The 18516-nt window shown below is 44.9% G+C and overlaps 1 protein-coding gene across 1 annotated transcript in view; it reads right to left on the reverse strand.

Annotated features, from left to right (window-relative positions):
- The window catches only part of LOC120517675 (receptor activity-modifying protein 2-like), a 75598-nt gene that overhangs the window by 26044 nt on the left and 31038 nt on the right, over nt 1–18516 (reverse strand). Inside the window, exon 3 of the mRNA XM_039740111.1 lies at nt 1968–2009. Coding sequence (XP_039596045.1) covers nt 1968–2009 — 42 coding nt within the window. The remainder of the gene's footprint in view (nt 1–1967; nt 2010–18516) is intronic.

The following is an 18516-nucleotide window of genomic DNA, read 5'->3' on the forward strand; positions in this document are numbered from 1 at the left end:
ATTTTTTTCCTTTCTGAGGATATCATCCAAATGATTTGAAGCTTAAAACAAACAATTTCCTGTCCATCGCATCTTTTTCTGAAACATTTTATCAAACCAAATAGGGCAGGATGAATCCACGCAGGTGTGCATGAAAACAAGTGAGATGGAGAAGCGCTGGCTCCTTTGTCATTTACAGCTTATTGCTAATAAGGAGCCATTAAACCAGTAAATACAGCAGTTTAAGACTGAAATGAGCAATTAACGGTGGGGAACCTTAACAAGCGAGACCACTAAAACGAAGCACCAGAAACCAACAACAGCCCCATCTTCACAGTGGGGGAGCACGAGGTGAGACGCGCGCTGCGGGCTGTCAACCCATGGAAGGCAGCTGGACCTGACGGCATCTCAGGACGAGTGCTGAAAGATGGTGCAGACCAACTGGCCGGAGTCTTCACCAGGATATTCAACCAGTCTCTATCTCAGTCCACTGTGCCATACTGCCTGAAATCCTCTGTCGTAGAGCCTCTGGCCAAGAAACAGACCATCACCAGTCTTAATGACTACTGGCCAGTTGCACCGACCCCTGTGGTTATGAAGTGCTTCGAGAAGCTCATCAGGAACCATATCATGTCATTCATTCCCCCATGCTTGATTCGCACCAGTTTGCCTAAAGAGCAAACAGGTCTACGGAGGACACTGTGGCCACTGTTCTCCATGCTGTTCTATCTCATCTGGAGCAGCAGGGGAGCTACACATGGCTGCTCTTCATAGACTTCAGCTCTGACTTTAATACCATCTTACCCCACAGACTGGTGACCAAACTGTCAGACGTAGGACTTCCACACTCCACCTGCCTTTGGATCAAGGACTTCCTGAGTGATCGCACTCAGTTAGAGTGGGCCCCTACTTCTCCACACCCATCAGCCTCAGCACTAGCTCCCCACAGGGCTGTGTGCTGAGCCCCCTGCTCAATACCCTCTACACCCATGATTGCATTCCTGCCCACCACAGTAACACCATTGTTAAGTTTGCTGACGATACCACGGTAGTAGGGCTCATCTCTACAGGGATGAGGTGGAGCGGCTGACAACGTGGTATAGGAATAACAACTTGCTCCTAAATATAGCCGAGACCAAGGAGCTCATCGTGGACTTCAGGAACATCCAGCCACTCATCATCAATGGGGACTGTGTGGAGAGGGTCTCAGACTTCCACTTCTTGGGAGTCACCATTAGGGAGGACTTGACCTGGGGAACACACACTGCTGAGGTAGTGAAGAAGGCCCAAAAGGGACACTACGTCCTGAGGGTGCTCAGGAAGAACAACATCCCTGAGAAACTGCTGGTGTCTTTTTACCGCTGCACAGTAGAGAGCATCCTGGCCTACTGTCTCTGTGCGTGGTTCTCCAGCTGCACAGTAGCACAGAGGAAAGAGCTCCACAGGGTCATTAAGGTCGCCCAGCAGATAGTCGGCTGTCCTCTATCCTCACTAGAAGAACTACATAGTTTCTGTTGTCTCAGGAACGTCAAGAAAATTCTTCAGGACCCATCACACCCAGGACATGTATTATGTGAAGGCAGACGTTTCAGATCCATGAAGACTAAGGCAAACAGACTGAGAAACAGTTTCGATCCTTCAGCCATCACCATGCAGAATGCTGCTAAGTGGTCAGCGTGACTGAGTGCACCTTCATGTTACAATACACCTCTAAGTCGACATTGGCTAAGGGACAAGTGCAATATGACGTACGTACGTATGAATGGATAATTTTAGTTTAAACTGGAGTAATTGTGTTTTGTTTTCTTATTTTATTTTTGCATTGGAAAATTGCACCTAAATTTCGTTGTACAATGTCTCATTGCTACAATGACAATAAAGATTTTGATTTGATTTGATCATTAATATTCTGGGTTGGAACAAAAATCTGCCCTCCAGGACCGACGCTGCCCATCCTGGGCATAACTGAATAGAGAGGTGGTGCTTACCTGGAGATAACGTATAATAAGGATTCTGGCTGTGTGAAGCACCTGGTAAATAAAACAGAAGATATTAGTGTCAGGCTGGCTGGCACCGTAGATACAAGACATTGGTGAATAATCTGTCTATTATAAAAAAAAAAAAAATCTTTGGGAGGGGGAGACCAGGGAGACGAGACGTGATCGTCAATTTGAAGTCCCGCAAGAGACACTTTAACTTGCTTCCAGCTCTTACAACATCGACAAGCGACAAGCAAAACTCGCAGCTCGCCAGCAGCAGAAAGCCAGCAGCTGATCCGACGGCATCTCCTTAGCATGTGGTCAGCCACCTTCAACCCCCCCACCTTCACAACGCGAGCGACAGAGACACAAAGTGGCAAAAGGACAGCTCCTGTACAGGCTTTAAAATGAATGACGTGCAGCGCAACAAAAAGCAGCAGCAAGCAGAAAGACAGCAGCTGATCCGACGGCATCTCCTTAGCATGTGTTCAGCCGCCCCCCCTTCACAATGCAAGCAGCCTTATACATCCAGCGAGAAAGAGATTTAATCACGCCCGGGGCCGGAAATAAAGGTCAAGTATTGTTTTTACGATGTCACGCGAGACAAGGCAGTGAGACATCATTTCAAACCAGTCCACGGACATCTAAGTTAGCAGTTGTTGGGTTGCTTTTGGCAGACACGCTTCATGTGCTCCCAGCTCTTAAAACAACGACAAGTGACAAGCAGAACACGCAGCTCGCCAGCAGCAGAAAGCCAGCAGATGATCTGACCGCTTCTCCTTAGCATGCATTCAGCCCCCCCATTCACAACGCGAGCGGCAGAGACACGAAGTGGCAAAAAGACAGCTGCTGAGCAGGCCTTGAAATGATCGATGGGCAGCGAGACAAGCAGACCAGGCAGCTTGCCAGCAGCAGAAAGCCAGCAGCTGATCCGATGGCATCTCCTTAGCATGTGCTCAGCCACCCTAAACCCCCATTCACAACGCGAGCGACAGAGAAACACAAAATGGCAAAAGAACAGCTGCTGTACAGGCTTTAAAATGATTGACGTGCAGCGTAACAAAAAGAACACGCAGCTCGCCAGCAGCAGCAGCAAGCAGAAAGACAGCAGCTGATCCGACGGCATCTCCTTAGCGTGTGTTCAGCCGCCCCCCCTTCACAATGCAAGCAGCCTTATACGTCCAGCGAGAAAGAGATTTAACCACGCCTGGGGCCGGAAATAAAGGTCAAGTATTGTTTTTACAAACGGTTTAAAGTAAAAGTGAAAATAATGTATATGTAACAATTCCAATGAAAATAACAATTGTACAGTATATCCTGTAAGCCAAACCTGGGGGTGGGTGAGCGAAGCGGGCAGGGGGCAGAGCCCCCTAGTATTCTCTATTTCTCTGATCAGTCCTATTACTTTTTTTTATCAGTGTGCTACTGCTGGAGTATGCGAATTTCCCCTTGGGATTAATAAAGTATCTATCTATCTACAGGGTGAGGCAGAAAGGACGGATGTTTTTTACAAAATCACAAAATTGTTACTTTTTTCTTACAAAGAAATTTATTGAAAGATTTGAGTTCATATTGAAATAGCATTTGACAATTTGTAGGGATGGAAATGCAGGTCCAAATGCAAAATACGCCTTACTGAGGCCAAGTTCAGAAGAATGTTTCCGAGCAGATCGACTTGGACTGCGCAGCAGGGCTAGTTGTACGCTTTCCACATTTTCAGGGGTACGTATTCATTAGTGTACCTCGTGTACAAAGTGCTTTAACCCAACGTAGGATAGTGTTACGAGCGGGAACAGCTTTATTTCTGTGGATATTGAAATTGCAACGAAACTCACGCTGAACTGCGGTAATAGATTGGTTGTTCTTGACAAAACAGTCGAACGCGCAAAAACGCGGTGTTCTGTAGTCCACGGCTTCAACTAAAAAGAAGGTAAAAAAAAATGCTAAGACTTCGCGAACCTAACGCCACCTACCGCACATCTGTCACTCCACCTAGTGGTGAGTTCTAGCCATTTCAAAGACGTCCGTCCTTTCTGCCTCACCCTGTATCTATCTATCTATCTATCTATCTATCTATCTATCTATCTATCTATCTATCTATCTATCATATAGTGCCTTTCACATCTATCTATCTATCTATCTATCTATCTATCTATCTATCTATCTATCTATCTATCTATCTATCTATCTAATAAAGCAGCCAACTCTTCATTGATAATGAGCAGAGCCCTACTACCACACTAGCGGGCATGGATCATATCTACTCAATTACCAGGCAATGAATTCATCCACCACCCTGTTGAGATGTCTACTTTATAAGCTGCATTACCAAAATCAACCTGTCATTGAATCCACTCATGAAGATGCCCATCGTTTAGTCTTTATGAAGTCCACAGGAAATGAAAGGGAAACAGCAAGGAAAACTGGACAAGCAAAGATGACAATAGGCAGTGGATGGGTGGAGTGTCATGGAGTGTGAAGAAGGTGAATGCCAAGTTAAGATCAAGACTTGGTGTGGAGGTGATAGGTGTTGGGCTGAAGGGAAGCAGACGGAGACCCCGTCCACAGAGACCCCTATGTTCTCAATTGTCTACCAATGGCCAACTTGGGTTGCTGCTGGTAAAAGTGTTGATGAGGCCAGCAGGGGGTGCTTACCTTTTGGTCTGTGTGTGGATTCCATTTCCCCCAGTGCAGTAACGGGGGACACTGTGCTGTAAAAATACAGTGACATAAAACTGAGATCCTGACTCACTCTGGTCGTAAAAGATCCCTGGGCATCTTTTGTGTAGAAGAGGGTGTATCCTGATGTCCTAAATTGCCCACCATGGCCTAATCATTCTGGCCCCCTAATCATCCCCTGTCTTTAATTGGCTGCCTCTCTCACCCCTTCACCACCAAATAGCTCATGTGTGGTGAGCCTACCGGCACAAAAATGGCTGCCATCGCATCATCCAGGTGGGCGCTGCACATTGGAGACGGCTGAAGTGGCTCCTCACTCCGTATATAAAGCCCTTTAAGTAGTGAGTAAAGCACTATACAAATGTTGTCACAGACGGCCGGTACGCCTCTTCTCTGAGAGGACTGGGAGAACAAGCCTGGTCAGGACAGTGACTCCCCTGGAATGCTACATCGCTGCCTAGGACTTCCGCAGGGCTTCATGGGAGTTGGAGTTTGATTTTGCTCTTTTGGGATCCATGGGCACTGCCAGGGGATACTGCAGCTGCTGCTGAGCCCTGCAAAGCAGCCCTTCCACCCCACTCAGAAATGCAACCAGAAACAGGTCGTCAAACACATGGAGCACTTCCGGGTGGGCTATAAAAAGAACCAGCAGCCACCACTCCAAGACGTGAGGAAGAGGACGGAGCTTGCGGGGAGTGGAGTATTAGTGACAGAAGAATTGAGAGAGAATAAGGAGAAGAAGGGACTGTGAGCAATTTGTGGCTGTTTAAGGCATTGTATTGTGTGTAGAAGAAAATGTGCATTTTTGGACATCTGTGGTCTGTGTGTCTGTGTTCAAGGGCTGAACCTTAATAATTTAAAGAATTATTATTATTATTTTCACATCTCTCCATACATCCGTTCTACATTTGATTTCAAATACACTATATAACCAAACATACAGTATGTGGACACCTCTCCAGGGGCCTCATGTATAAAAGGTGCGTATGCACAAAAATGTTGCGTACTCCCATTTCCACGTTCAAATCGTGATGTATAAAACCTAAACTTGGCACGTTTTCACGGTAGCGCCAACCCTGGCATATGCAAGTTCTCCACTCGGTTTTGCAGACTGGCAGCACCCAGCGTCAAAGCAGTGCTACTGTTCCTGTGTTGTTACCCTTTCTTTTTTAGATCCACATCCCTGACGCGGCTTTATAAACACACTGAAATTAACCACATAATTGTTTATTAGCTTAATGAGTCTGATTGTAATTAACCTGTAACAATATAATGGTCCACAGAACGGCCAAACTATTCTAAATACCATAGCTGCTTTAGCGTTGTTACTCTCACTGCACCTTCTTCTTCTTTATCTTTCAGCCTGCTCCCGTTAGGGGTTGCCACATTGGATCATCTTTTTCCATATTACTATCACTGCACCACTCAGAGTATTTATATCACTGTATCTGAGTGTGAATCACAGCTCTACAGCAGCTGATCAGATAGAGAATTATCGGGATACAGCATCAAGCACACGCTGCCCCAGCCACGCTGTCTATTTGAACTGCTCTCATACGACAAACACTTCAAAGCCTTTCCTGTACGGACCTCGTGGTTCACAAACAGTTTCATCCCAAGAACTGTAAACGCACTCAATCAGTCCATCAAGCGCTCCTTGTAGAACTGTCTGTACTTATTAGTACAATCACCTCACTGTGAACTTGCACTACAGTTAAAATATTACACAACCTGAGCCACTTTATAAAGCGTGTATTTACATGTGATGACGATATCACTTTTAAGATGAAATGCAGCAAAATATGTTGATTATATTATACAGATAAAACTATAACAATCTATATTGTTAATAATTAAACATGTGAGGACACGGTGCCAGTGCTAGCGAGTCGCTGGCGCTCCGTTCATGGATTGTTCCTGCCCCGCGTTGTATTCTTGCTGAGATTGGCGTGACACTGGAAGGATAGACGGATAGAATAATTAAACATGTATTACGAAGATATTTCAATGTTCCTTAAAAGTTTTGAAGAATCGGAGTTGTAAGCTTACAGATGGCTTAACGTCTATTACAGAGCTGATTGTGTGGCGATTGGTTACTTGGAGAAAGAAAAGGAAGGACAGGAATGGGAGGTTAGTACGTTTGAAAGAGACAGGGCTGATACAATAAAGTATTTCATCGAAGGTCACGCACGGCACAGCAAGCATCTTGCGTGAGACATGAACAATCACTGCGCCACCGTGTTCCCAGGTTTAATAACATGCTTTAACTCCTATCATCATGAAAACGATATCAAGTATACATCTTAGCATTTTAATTATTCAGAGAGCTGTAATATCACTAATGTAATGGATTCTGTGTCCTGTCGGAGGAAGAGAAAGCCCAAAAGCACGTAGTGATTCACACACATAGAAGATCAAATACAAAACAAAGCATTTAACGTGCTACTTTAGTTACGATGGGATTTGAGAAACTAGTAAATTAAACAATTTTAAGATAAAGTTTATGATGTTCTACTTTAATGACAAAATAAACTACGTGATTAAAGTTGACATTTCATGCTTTTTTCCCCACTGTGTGCCTACCCTACCCTAATAAGCTTTCATATGACACTCAGATGGTGGGCTACGACTCGCCTTTTCACGCCGACTTTGGTATCTGACAACTTCTTTTTTATTTCCGGCACTGTGCGACTTTGTGAACTTGAGCTTTCGAGTTTCTCCGACACGCTATGTCACTCAATCAACTTCCTTTTCTTGTTTATACCACTATTTAAACCAACAAATAGTACGTTTTTTTCTTTGCCTCCACTTGGTATTCGCTGAAATTCTTCTCGTAATTTTCTCCCGTGCTTTTGCCATTGCCTTTTTACAGAAGGCAGAGCTTAAGGGCTATTTATGTTGATTTGCATATTCAAAGAGGCGTAATTCTGGGAGGAGTTGGGGCGGGACAGCAGGCTCGTGCACGTGCGTTACTTTTCACGCTGACCGGGAGTTATGTAGCGGAAGAACGTGGAAGTTGGCGAACGCACAGATTTATGCACCTGGATTTTTTTGTGCATAAGCACATTTCCACTTTTGTCCGTACTTCATGTTAGAGTGCGAATTCTACACGTGCCGTTATGCATGAGGCCCCAGATGATTGCGTTCAGGTGTTTCATTGTTAACACACGACCATGCAATCTCCATTAAGAAACATTGGGTCAACCTCAAGAGCTCAGTGACTTTAAACATGGCAGTGTCATAAGATGCCACCTTTAGTCACAAGTCAGTATGTGACATTTTAGCTCCACTAGACCTGACCGGGTCAACTGTAAGTGACATAATTGTGATGTGGAAGCGTCAAGGAGGACTAACAGCTCAACCATGAAATGGAAGACAAGGCAGACTCCACACAGAGCAGGGAGGCAGATACATCTCTGTTAACAGAGTTCCAAACTGCCTCTGGGAGCAACCTAAACACGAGAGCTTCATGAAATGGGTGTCCATGGGCAAGCAGCTGCACAAAAGCCTAAGAAGATTGATGAAAAGCGATGATGGGAGTGCTGGCAAGAACTGGGAGCACTGGAAACTTGGAGTGATGGGTCACACTTCACCTTCTGGCATTTTGATGGACCAATATGGGTTTGGTGATGCCAAGAGAACACTACCTTCAGGATGGCATAGTTACTATTGTAAAGTTTGGTGGAGGTGGAATGACGGCAGAGTTTGGGCTCGACCCCTTGGTTCCAGTGAGGGGTACTGTTAATGATACAGTAGACAAAGACATTGTAGACAACATCGTGGCCACAATTTGTGAAGGTCCTTTATTGCTTCAACATGACTGGGCCCATGGTACATAAAGACATGAAGAACCTCAAGTGGCCTGCACAGAGCTAGAACCTCAACTCCTACTGAACACCTTTGAGCTGAACTGGACCACAGATTGCAAGCCAGGTCTTCTTGTCCAACATCAGTATCAGACCTCACGAATGCTCTTCTGGCTGAATGGTCACAAATTTCCACAGACACACAGCCCAAAATCTGAGAAGAGCTCTAAGTTAATGCCTATGGTTTTGGAATGGGATGTCCAACGAGCTCATATACTATAGGTGTGATGGTCAGGTGTCCACAAACCCCTAGTCACACAGCATAAATAGAGAAAGATGTACAAAGTAAATGTAAATGTAGGTGGGAGATCAAGAGGAGAATCTTGCGGAAAGAAGAGAAGAAGCTGTTATAGTTGCCCAGTGTTTTGGAATGAGATGCCCACCAGGTTCGTAAAGGTTGTATGGATGTCTGAGGGTCACCTTACTGGCCATGGTATGTGATACCAGCCTGCGACGAGAGGGGGCACTGTTGCTAATGGTATTGGCTCTTCCCTCAACATCTCTGAGAAGATGTCCAATGAGGTCAACTAACTCTGCCCTCATCACCCGGAGAAGGCCCACCCCTTCCGGTCAGAGCCATATAAGGTCAGAGTCCCCTGAAGGAGGGCATCATTTATGGACCTGAGCTGAGAATGGAGCTCCCAAGCCAAACCTGCTCTTCAGAAAGTTAAGAAAGCCCAATCTGCCTGAAGCTTCTCGCTCACAACTTCCATCGTGAGCCTTGTTTCTCTCCAAGGTCTTTTTGGTTGCTTTGCATCAGTTGACACCTCAACTATTTGTTTAGACTCCTCCAGTCACTCAGCATCCACAAGGTGTGATGGTCAGGTAGATTGTGAATGCTATTAAAAAGACCCTGCATAAGAGCCGATTTGTTTTAAAACGACAAGGGAATCCATCAACACTTAAAGAATCCAAGAAGCTCCAACCAGTCCATCCCATTCCTAGCCAATTAAAGTAACTGGATGTGTTAGAACTTCAGAAGAAAGAAAGTGGAGATCCTACAGAAAACACAACTCTGTCCTTTCAGATGGGACTCCATTCAGGACTGGACATTGGGTTTGGTGAACTCTGCTGCCCGTCTGTCAAACATTCTGGGATTAATAGAGCAGCGGGCACACCTGAGAGCCACACCAGTCTGACTGGATCATCTCATCTTAGGGTTGGCAGACACCCGAGTGGCCAAAGGAGGTCACAGAAAGTAGGAAAGGAGGACAAAGGAAGACGCAATGAAAGTTGCACTCGGGGGGTCGCCTAAGCGCTGCTTGAAGAGGAACCAATTTTTTGGCGGTACCGTTTATATTTATCGTTGGCTTCCACATCCTCATAGTTGTATTACCGTTTTTTTTTTGGGGGTCCTCCCTTGGATGCGACTACGTTGAAGTTTTTAAATCTTATACTTTCAACTGCGCTGAGACAGGTGGAGGAGTTCTGGACCACTTAGTGTCGTGCAAACGGCAGACATTTTATTTAGCTTTCCCTGCTGGACAGGGGACATGAGGCCACAAAGGAGGACATGTCCACTTTTTGTTGGACTGCCAGCTCGGCGCTACATTTAGGAAACTGCGTGGTGAAAAGGTAATAAGACTAAGCTGTGCAAATCTCCCAGCTCTAAACTTTTTTATACAAAATATCCATCTGCAAGCAACAACTATTCTAAATATAGCGTCTTTTTGACTTCTGCTTGCTTAAACATTTAACCATTGTAAGACATCCCAAACACATGTCACTGCATGAAACTTAACAGACTGCATCTGCTGTCGCCGCTGTTCTCAGTTATGTGAGGTGCGATGTGACAGAGGTGTCCCCAAGTCGTTTGCCAGAACAAATCCCCTCAACCCGCTATTGTAGCCACTAACGGGTCCAACGAGTGTCGAATCCCCCATTCCCCCTAAAAAAATAAACCTCCGCTTACCGGTCAGCAGCAACACCAAAATCCTCAGAACGCGAGCGAGGTCTTTCATGGTGTGCGCAACGGCGAAGCCCTGCCGTTAAAGTGAAGACATCGGGAGGCTGAGCCACAATTTGTCGTCAGGAAATCCGACCGGCTGGTTTTGATTGCGGATTTACGGTGCACAGAAGCCCACTCGTATAGCACTTAGGCTGTCATCTCGTCGGAGACGACCGTTGGGTTCCCAGCTGCCCAAGATGGTCCGTCCCTTCGCGAGATGACTCGCGCTGCCCACTTCAAAACTAAGACTCGCCCCGCTGAATCCGCGCGATTTATTTATGCTCGGCCGTCCTGCGGCGCTCTGCATCACAGCAGGGAGACTTTTGTTTATTTTTCTGAAATGTTGTAACAGCAAGAAGAAGCCCGCGGCTGGAGCGGTATGTGTGGCCCCACTCCAATGTTTAAGTTATTTATTGAAATCAGCTCCAATTTGCCAAAAGATTCAAAGATGGCTTGTTCTCTTTCCCAGTCTTATAATAAAACGCACACCGTTTTTTTTTTCAAAGCAAGTTGCGTGAGGTGCAGGAAAGGATCTCGCTAGCGGTGGGCAACCCCCTGCTGGGCTAATTTGCTGTGAGTCAGGCTGGAGACTGAAGGTGCCACGAGCGGTGTCCTCCTCCTCCTCTTGTTTCCTGGCGTTTTGATGAAGGCCAGTCCTGCGCCGTCAAACCGAACCTGCTTCTGCTTATTTTTTTACGTGCCACACATTAAACAATAGGTTTGTCTGCCATGATCAGCGCTATATATAACAAACGTGTAAATTAATCTCAATCATTGCGTTTACATGCGCTTTCTTTAATAACCCGGTTTCTAAAATGCCGTGTAAACCCTTACAGAAATTGGTCAGTGACAAACCCGGTTATGTGGCCGTGTGCACCCTTAACCAGATTAAGGATTTTGTAATCTGCGCATGTCCGTGGCCACCTGCCTCGGCTTCACACAAGCATCCACGTGGGCACAGAGATGCATTTTCTGAGGCGAATGCTCGGACGATCACATTATTCCTTCTCCTGGTTTTTAAACGGCTTTTCATTTGATACACTTTATTAATTCCCGTTTTTTTTTTTTTGCATGAGGGGTAATCTGTCTCAACAGTTCTGCAGAAATCGCTAAATTAATGCTGTTGAGCTGAACGTAGAGCGCTAACCGCAGCAGCTCAACCTCGGGGCTGACACTTTAAAAGTGAGGTCCGTTACTTAGTTCGATTACTTTTTAAAGTAACGGGTAACCTAGCGCAATATTTTATCCATCCATCTACCCATTATCTAACCCGCTATATCCTAACTACAGGGTCACGGGGGTCTGCTGGAGCCAATCCCGGCCAACACCGGGCGCAAGGCAGGAAACAAACCCTGGGCAGGGCGCCAGCCCACTGCAGGCAATATTTTACTGAAGTTAAAATACTTGCAATATTATTATTATCCCTGGACCGCTGGCTTTAAGGCAAGAAGCAAACCGACAGGTGCTGCTCTTTTACAGGGAATTATTATTTACTTTACAGCACATGCAGGATGAAGTACATTTATGACACACAAGAAAATGATCACATTTGGCTGTGTTCTTGAAGTTTCATGCACAGGGTTAGGATTTAACAACAAATTCACAAATGCAGTTTTTTATATAAAAGAAAAAAGTATTGTCAAAAGAGTAATGTACATTTATAATAAGTAACCGTCCACCTTAATAAAAGGACGTGTCTGTGTATCCATCCAGTTGCTATGACTCTCTCATTGTAACAGATGGTGTATCACAAATATTTGTAGTTATACAATGCATAGCATTATTATTCCAACAGATGGCACATCACAAACATTAACACTACTTTTATGAATCCCATGCCAAATGGCATATAACAGAGGCCTAGGCATTGATTTGACATTCCAATATATGGTTCATCACAATTATTTGTAATAATAATGGTATTCATTGCATTAGATAGATAGATAGATAGATATAAAAGGCACTATATAATAGATAGATAGATAGATAGATATAAAAGGCACTATATAATAGATAGATAGATAGATAGATAGATAGATAGATAGATAGATAGATAGATAGAGTGAAAGAAACTATATGATGGATAGATAGATAGATAGATAGATAGATAGATAGATAGATAGATAGATAGATAGATAGATAGATAGATAGATACTTTATTAATCCCAAGGGGAAATTCACATACTCAAGCAGCAGCATACTTATAAAAAACAATATTAAATTAAAAAGTGATAAAAATGCAGGCAAAACAGACAATAACTTTGTATAATGTTAACGTTTACCCCCCTGGGGGTCATTCCAAATAGATCCCGCGTCACAAACATTTGCAGTCATACAATGCATTGTAGTTGTTATTCTAACAGATGGCGTATCGCAAACATTAACGCTACTTTTATGAATCCCATACCAAATGGCATATAACAGGCATATGCATTGCATCTCTCAATAGAAAAAAACATTAAGAGTAATAAAATTCATGGCCACAAATGTTTGTCATGCGACAGCAGTTGGAATAACAAATGCAATGCATATGTCTCCGATTTAGAGATGCATCCACCTGCAAAGCCACAAAGCCATACGTCAACTCAGACCTATGCCAGCAGTTTCACAGCAGAACTGATGTCACCACACTTCTACACTACACGCTAACTACACTAACCCCTTAATCTTAACTTGTATGAATCCCATACCAAATGACATATAACAACAATAATATCTAACCGCAGAGCCACAGAGCCGAATGCCACTGCAGTTCTAGACATGCAGTTTTAGGACAGAAGTTAAGGGTTTTTGGGTCTTCTTGTAGCTCATTGTCTCCCATCTTGTATTTATAACTGACGTTCCTATGCCCACTTGTGGCACATTTCGGGTGTCTGCCCAGTTGTGAAGCTCACCCTATTGTCTCCTTGATGCCTCCTCAGTGTGTGCCATTGCCCAAACCCCGCCCCCCCCCCCCAGTTTTAGTGTGATCTGTGAATTTTGCAAGTTTACCTGCTCTACTAGAGATAATGTCATTAATAGAAATGAGAAAGAGTAACAGTTCAAGGACGGACCCCTGAGGGACTCCACTGGTGTTCTTCTCTTCTCTGTACTCTTTGTCTCCTGACGGTTAACCGACTTGAGATCAGGTTTTGTAGGTTATACAACGAGAAAAGATATTCCATAACCTTCATATTTTATCTAGATTTTATATGACCCTTGTTTTCTACTAGTTCAAGATTGCTTTTGATATTTCTGACCAAACCCTACCATGGATAGCGTGTGGTTGGGTGTCATTTATTCCCTCTTTGTGACTTGAGCCCGATCGGTAGAGCAGCGACACACTGCACACCCCACTTTGTGACCCACCGACCATTATAAACAATGGCAACTCACGACCCACCCCACTCACAAACCGGAGAAGTCACTTGCCCATGAAAAACCAGGCACACCGGACTTTTAGCCGATGCCCGCACGACGTGGCGTTTAGTTGCGGGGGGCCATGCCATGCTCGCTGAAGGCCATTACTGAACCTGTCAGGGGCGGTCTTAGAGATTCGGGGGCTCTAAACAAAGACAGGTATGGTGCCCAAAACACCTTTCTCCTTCCCCATAAAAGCTACCGTCAAACAAAAAGTTTAAAACAAAACACGTTTCTAATCAAACCGGAGAACAGCTTAACAGCAACACACCAAGCTTGGGTGAAAAGAGGAAAGGAGAAGTAACTGTGGATTAGAAAAACTGACATTAAAACTGCTGATAAATGTGGACAGAAGAGCTGACTACACTTATGCTCGGCCTATCTGACAGACTCTGCCGGCGTTCATATCAGGGACGAGTGCCGCACACTTCTTGTGGTGCTTTCATGGAGTCGATAAACTTCTCCAGGCGCTGCAGCCATGTCCGTTGAGCTGATTACGACTCCCACTTCCAAAAAGGCGGCAACAAAAGCAGGCCAGGCTTTCAATGTCACACTCTGCACCATCCATAATCTACTTATTTTTAATTTGTGTATAATAATTAGTGCTGGGTGGCACGGTGGCGCAGTGGGTAGTGCTGCTGCCTCGCAGTTAGGAGACCCGAGTTTGCAAGTTCTCCCCATATCTGCGTGGGTTTCCTCCCACAGTCCAAAGACATGCAGGTTAGGTGGATTGGTGATCCTAAATTGTCCTTGGTGCGTGGGTGTGTTTGTGTGTGTCCTGCGGTGGGTTGGCACCCTGCCCGGGATTGGTTCCTGCCTTGTGCCCTGTGTTGGCAGGGATTGGCTCCAGCAGACCCCCGTGACCTAGTGTTTGGATTCAGCAGGTTGGAGAATGGATGGATAATTAGTGCTAGTAAATAGGCAGCCATCATTACTTACTGGACCAGACTTCATTATCCTCCTGATGCGGACCCCTCCTCGCCTGTGATCAGCGGTCCTTTACCTGATAGCCGTTTTGGCCACAGGGTGCTGCCTTGCAGTAAGGAGTCCAGGGTTCACTTCTAGAGTCCTCACTGTGTGGAGTTTGAATGTCCTCCTCGTGTCTGTGTAGTCCAAAGATATGCAGGGGAAGTGAGGCTGGGTGTGTGTGTGTGTGTCTTGTGATGGACTGGCGTCCTGTCCCAGGGTTTATTGCTGCCTTAATTCACCAGGCTAATATGGTGGAGCACTTTAAAAAAACGGCTAAAAACCCGTTACTTTAACACGCCTTTCTCATGGCTTCATTTTAGTGTAGTCCTGATATTCTGTATATGCATTGAATTATCGCTTTTATCATACAAGGGTGTGAAAAACTATTTGCCCCCTTCCTGATTTCTTCTTCTTTTGCATGTTTGTCACACAAAATGTTTCTGATCATCAAACACATTTAACCATTAGTCAAATATAACACAAGTAAACACAAAATGCAGTTTTTAAATGATGGTTTTATTATTTAGGGAGAAAAAATCCAAACCTACATGGCCCTGTGTGAAAAAGTAATTGCCCCTTGTTAAAAATAACCTAACTGTGGTGTATCACGCCTGAGTTCAATTTCCGTAGCCACCCCCAGGCCTGATTACTGCCACACTTGTTTCAATCAAGAAATCACTTAAATAGGAGCTGCCTGACACAGAGAAGTTGACCAAAAGCACCTCAAAAGCTAGACATCATGCCAAGATCCAAAGAAATTCAGGAACAAATGAGAACAGAAGTAATTGAGATCTATCAGTCTGGTAAAGGTTATAAAGCCATTTCTAAAGCTTTGGGACTCCAGCGAACCACAGTGAGAGCCATTATCCACAAATGGCAAAAACATGGAACAGTGGTGAACCTTCCCAGGAGTGGCCGCCGACCAAAATTACCCCAAGAGCGCAGAGACGACTCATCCAAGAGGTCACAAAAGACCCCAGGACAACGTCTTAAGAACTGCAGGCCTCACTTGCCTCAATTAAGGTCAGTGTTCACGACTCCACCATAAGAAAGAGACTGGGCAAAAACGGCCTGCATGGCAGATTTCCAAGGCGCAAACCACTGTTAAGCAAAAGAACATTAGGGCTCGTCTCAATTTTGCTAAGAAACATCTCAATGATTGCCAAGACTTTTGGGAAAATACCTTGTGGACTGATGAGATAAAAGTTGAACTTTTTGGAAGGCAAATGTACCGTTACATCTGGCGTAAAAGGAACACAGCATTTCAGAAAAAGAACATCATACCAACAGTAAAATATGGTGGTGGTAGTGTGATGGTCTGGGGTTGTTTTGCTGCTTCAGGACCTGGAAGGCGTGCTGTGATAGATGAAACCATGAATTCTACTGTCTACCAAAAAATCCTGAAGGAGAATGTCCGGCCATCTGTTCGTCAACTCAAGCTGAAGCGATCTTGGGTGCTGCAACAGGACAATGACCCAAAACACACCAGCAAATCCACCTCTGAATGGCTGAAGAAAAACAAAATGAAGACTTTGGAGTGGCCTAGTCAAAGTCCTGACCTGAATCCAATTGAGATGCTATGGCATGACCTTAAAAAGGCGGTTCATGCTAGAAAACCCTCAAATAAAGCTGAATTACAACAATTCTGCAAAGATGAGTGGGCCAAAATTCCTCCAGAGCGCTGTAAAAGACTCATTGCAAGTTATCGCAAACGCTTGATTGCAGTTATTGCTGCTAAGGGTGGCCCAACCAGTTATTAGGTTCAGGGGCAATTACTTTTTCACACAGGGCCATGTAGGTTTGGATTTTTTCTCCCTAAATAATAAAAACCATCATTTAAAAACTGCATTTTGTGTTTACTTGTGTTATATTTGACTAATGGTGAAATGTGTTTGATGATCAGAAACATTTTGTGTGACAAACATGCAAAAGAATAAGAAATCAGGAAGGGGGCAAATAGTTTTTCACACCTCTGTATCTCCCCAATCCATACTAACCCCTTCTTTCTCTGCTGTTCTTTTTCCGGTCCTCTGTGGTGCCAGTCTGTGCCACCAGCACCTGATCAGGGCACCGTGCAGCCCTTATATTGATGGATTGAAGGCCAGAGGTCCACATGACCATCATCATCATCATCAATCACGTGAAGCCTGAAAACCTGAGGACTGATTGAGATCACTGATCAGTGTGGGCTGGGTGGTCTTGTGGCCTCAGAACCCCTGCACATTTTTTTTTTTCTCCAGCCGTCTGGAGTTGTTTTTTTCTGTTCTCCTGGCCCTTATTTTATCCATCCATTATCCAACCCGCTATATCCTAACTACAGGGTCACAGGGGTCTGTTGGAGCCAATCCCAGCCAACACAGGGTGCACGTCAGGAAACAAACCCCGGGCAGGGTGCCATACCACCGCAGGGCACACACACACACCAAGCACACACAAGGGACAATTTCGAATCGCCAATGCACCTAACCTGCATGTCTTTGGACTGTGGGAGGAAACCCACGCAGACACGGGGACAACATGGAAACTCCACGCAGGGAGTACCTGGGAAGCGAACCCGGGTCTCCTAACTGTGAGACAGCAGCACCACCACTGCGCCACTGTGCCTCCCGACGCCATTATTTTATTCTTTGTTAATTAGTATTGCTTAATTTTATTTTGATATTTTTTCATCTAGTAAAGCACTTTGAGCAACACCATCTGTATGAAAACGTGCTACAGAATTAAATGTCGTCGTTGTTGTTGCTACACCCCCTGCTAGCTGAGCTAGGCTCCAGCAGTCCCCCACACCTAAGCGACTTAGAAGATGGCTGACTGTTTTAGCCGAAGAGCAGGTTAGGGTTAGGGTTGTCATTTATAATGGCAATGCTGTCGTGTTGGAAGCCCCCCTTACGTTTTCATTTGTTGTGGCTTTGCACCCTGCCCCACCATAACTTATCGTGTATGTGGGAGGAGCTTAAAATTCGTCAAAAATCTCGATCTCCGGTTTTTCGATGGATCTTGACATTTTAGGGTCCCCCGATACCGAAAACATTGATATCTCGGCGTTGAGTGTCTGTCTGTCACCGTTTCTCGAGGACGGTACAGAGTTGGAACAGCTGGACAGAAAAATACCAAACTCGAAACTTAAGCCTGTTATGAGGTGACGAGATGCTGCTAAAAACCCGTTATTTTAACACGGCTTTCTCGTCGCTTCATTTCAGTGTAACCCTGATATTCTGTATATGCGTTGAATTATCATTTTGATCATATCTCCCCAATCCGTACTAACCCCTTCTTTCTCTGCTGTTCTTTTTACAGTTCTCTGTCATGCCAATCTGTGCCACCACCACCTGATCAGGGCACCGTGCAGTCCCTACATTGATGGATTGAAGGCCAGAGGTCCACAGTTTAAAATACCAAAGCCGGTTATGAGGTGACGATGTGCTGATTAGTTTTTGAACCAAATCGTGCCAGAGGGGCCCTCAAATACCGTAATTCTGCAATTACTTCTGAATTCTTCTCGTCAATGGCTATCATGATGACCCGTTTAATGATCCAGCATCAGACCTGTGAATCATTACTGAAATGTTCTAGAAGAGTTTGGGTAACTTGGTTCTGGGGGTGCAAAGCTAACTGATGCTCAGGTCCGAATTTGTTTTCACTGTCAGAACGGGGAGGATGGGCTTCACTGCGAATTTCATTTTCTTGTTCTTCTGCA

Source organism: Polypterus senegalus, chromosome 17 (genome assembly GCF_016835505.1).
Source record: "Polypterus senegalus isolate Bchr_013 chromosome 17, ASM1683550v1, whole genome shotgun sequence".
Classification (NCBI taxonomy): domain Eukaryota; kingdom Metazoa; phylum Chordata; class Cladistia; order Polypteriformes; family Polypteridae; genus Polypterus; species Polypterus senegalus.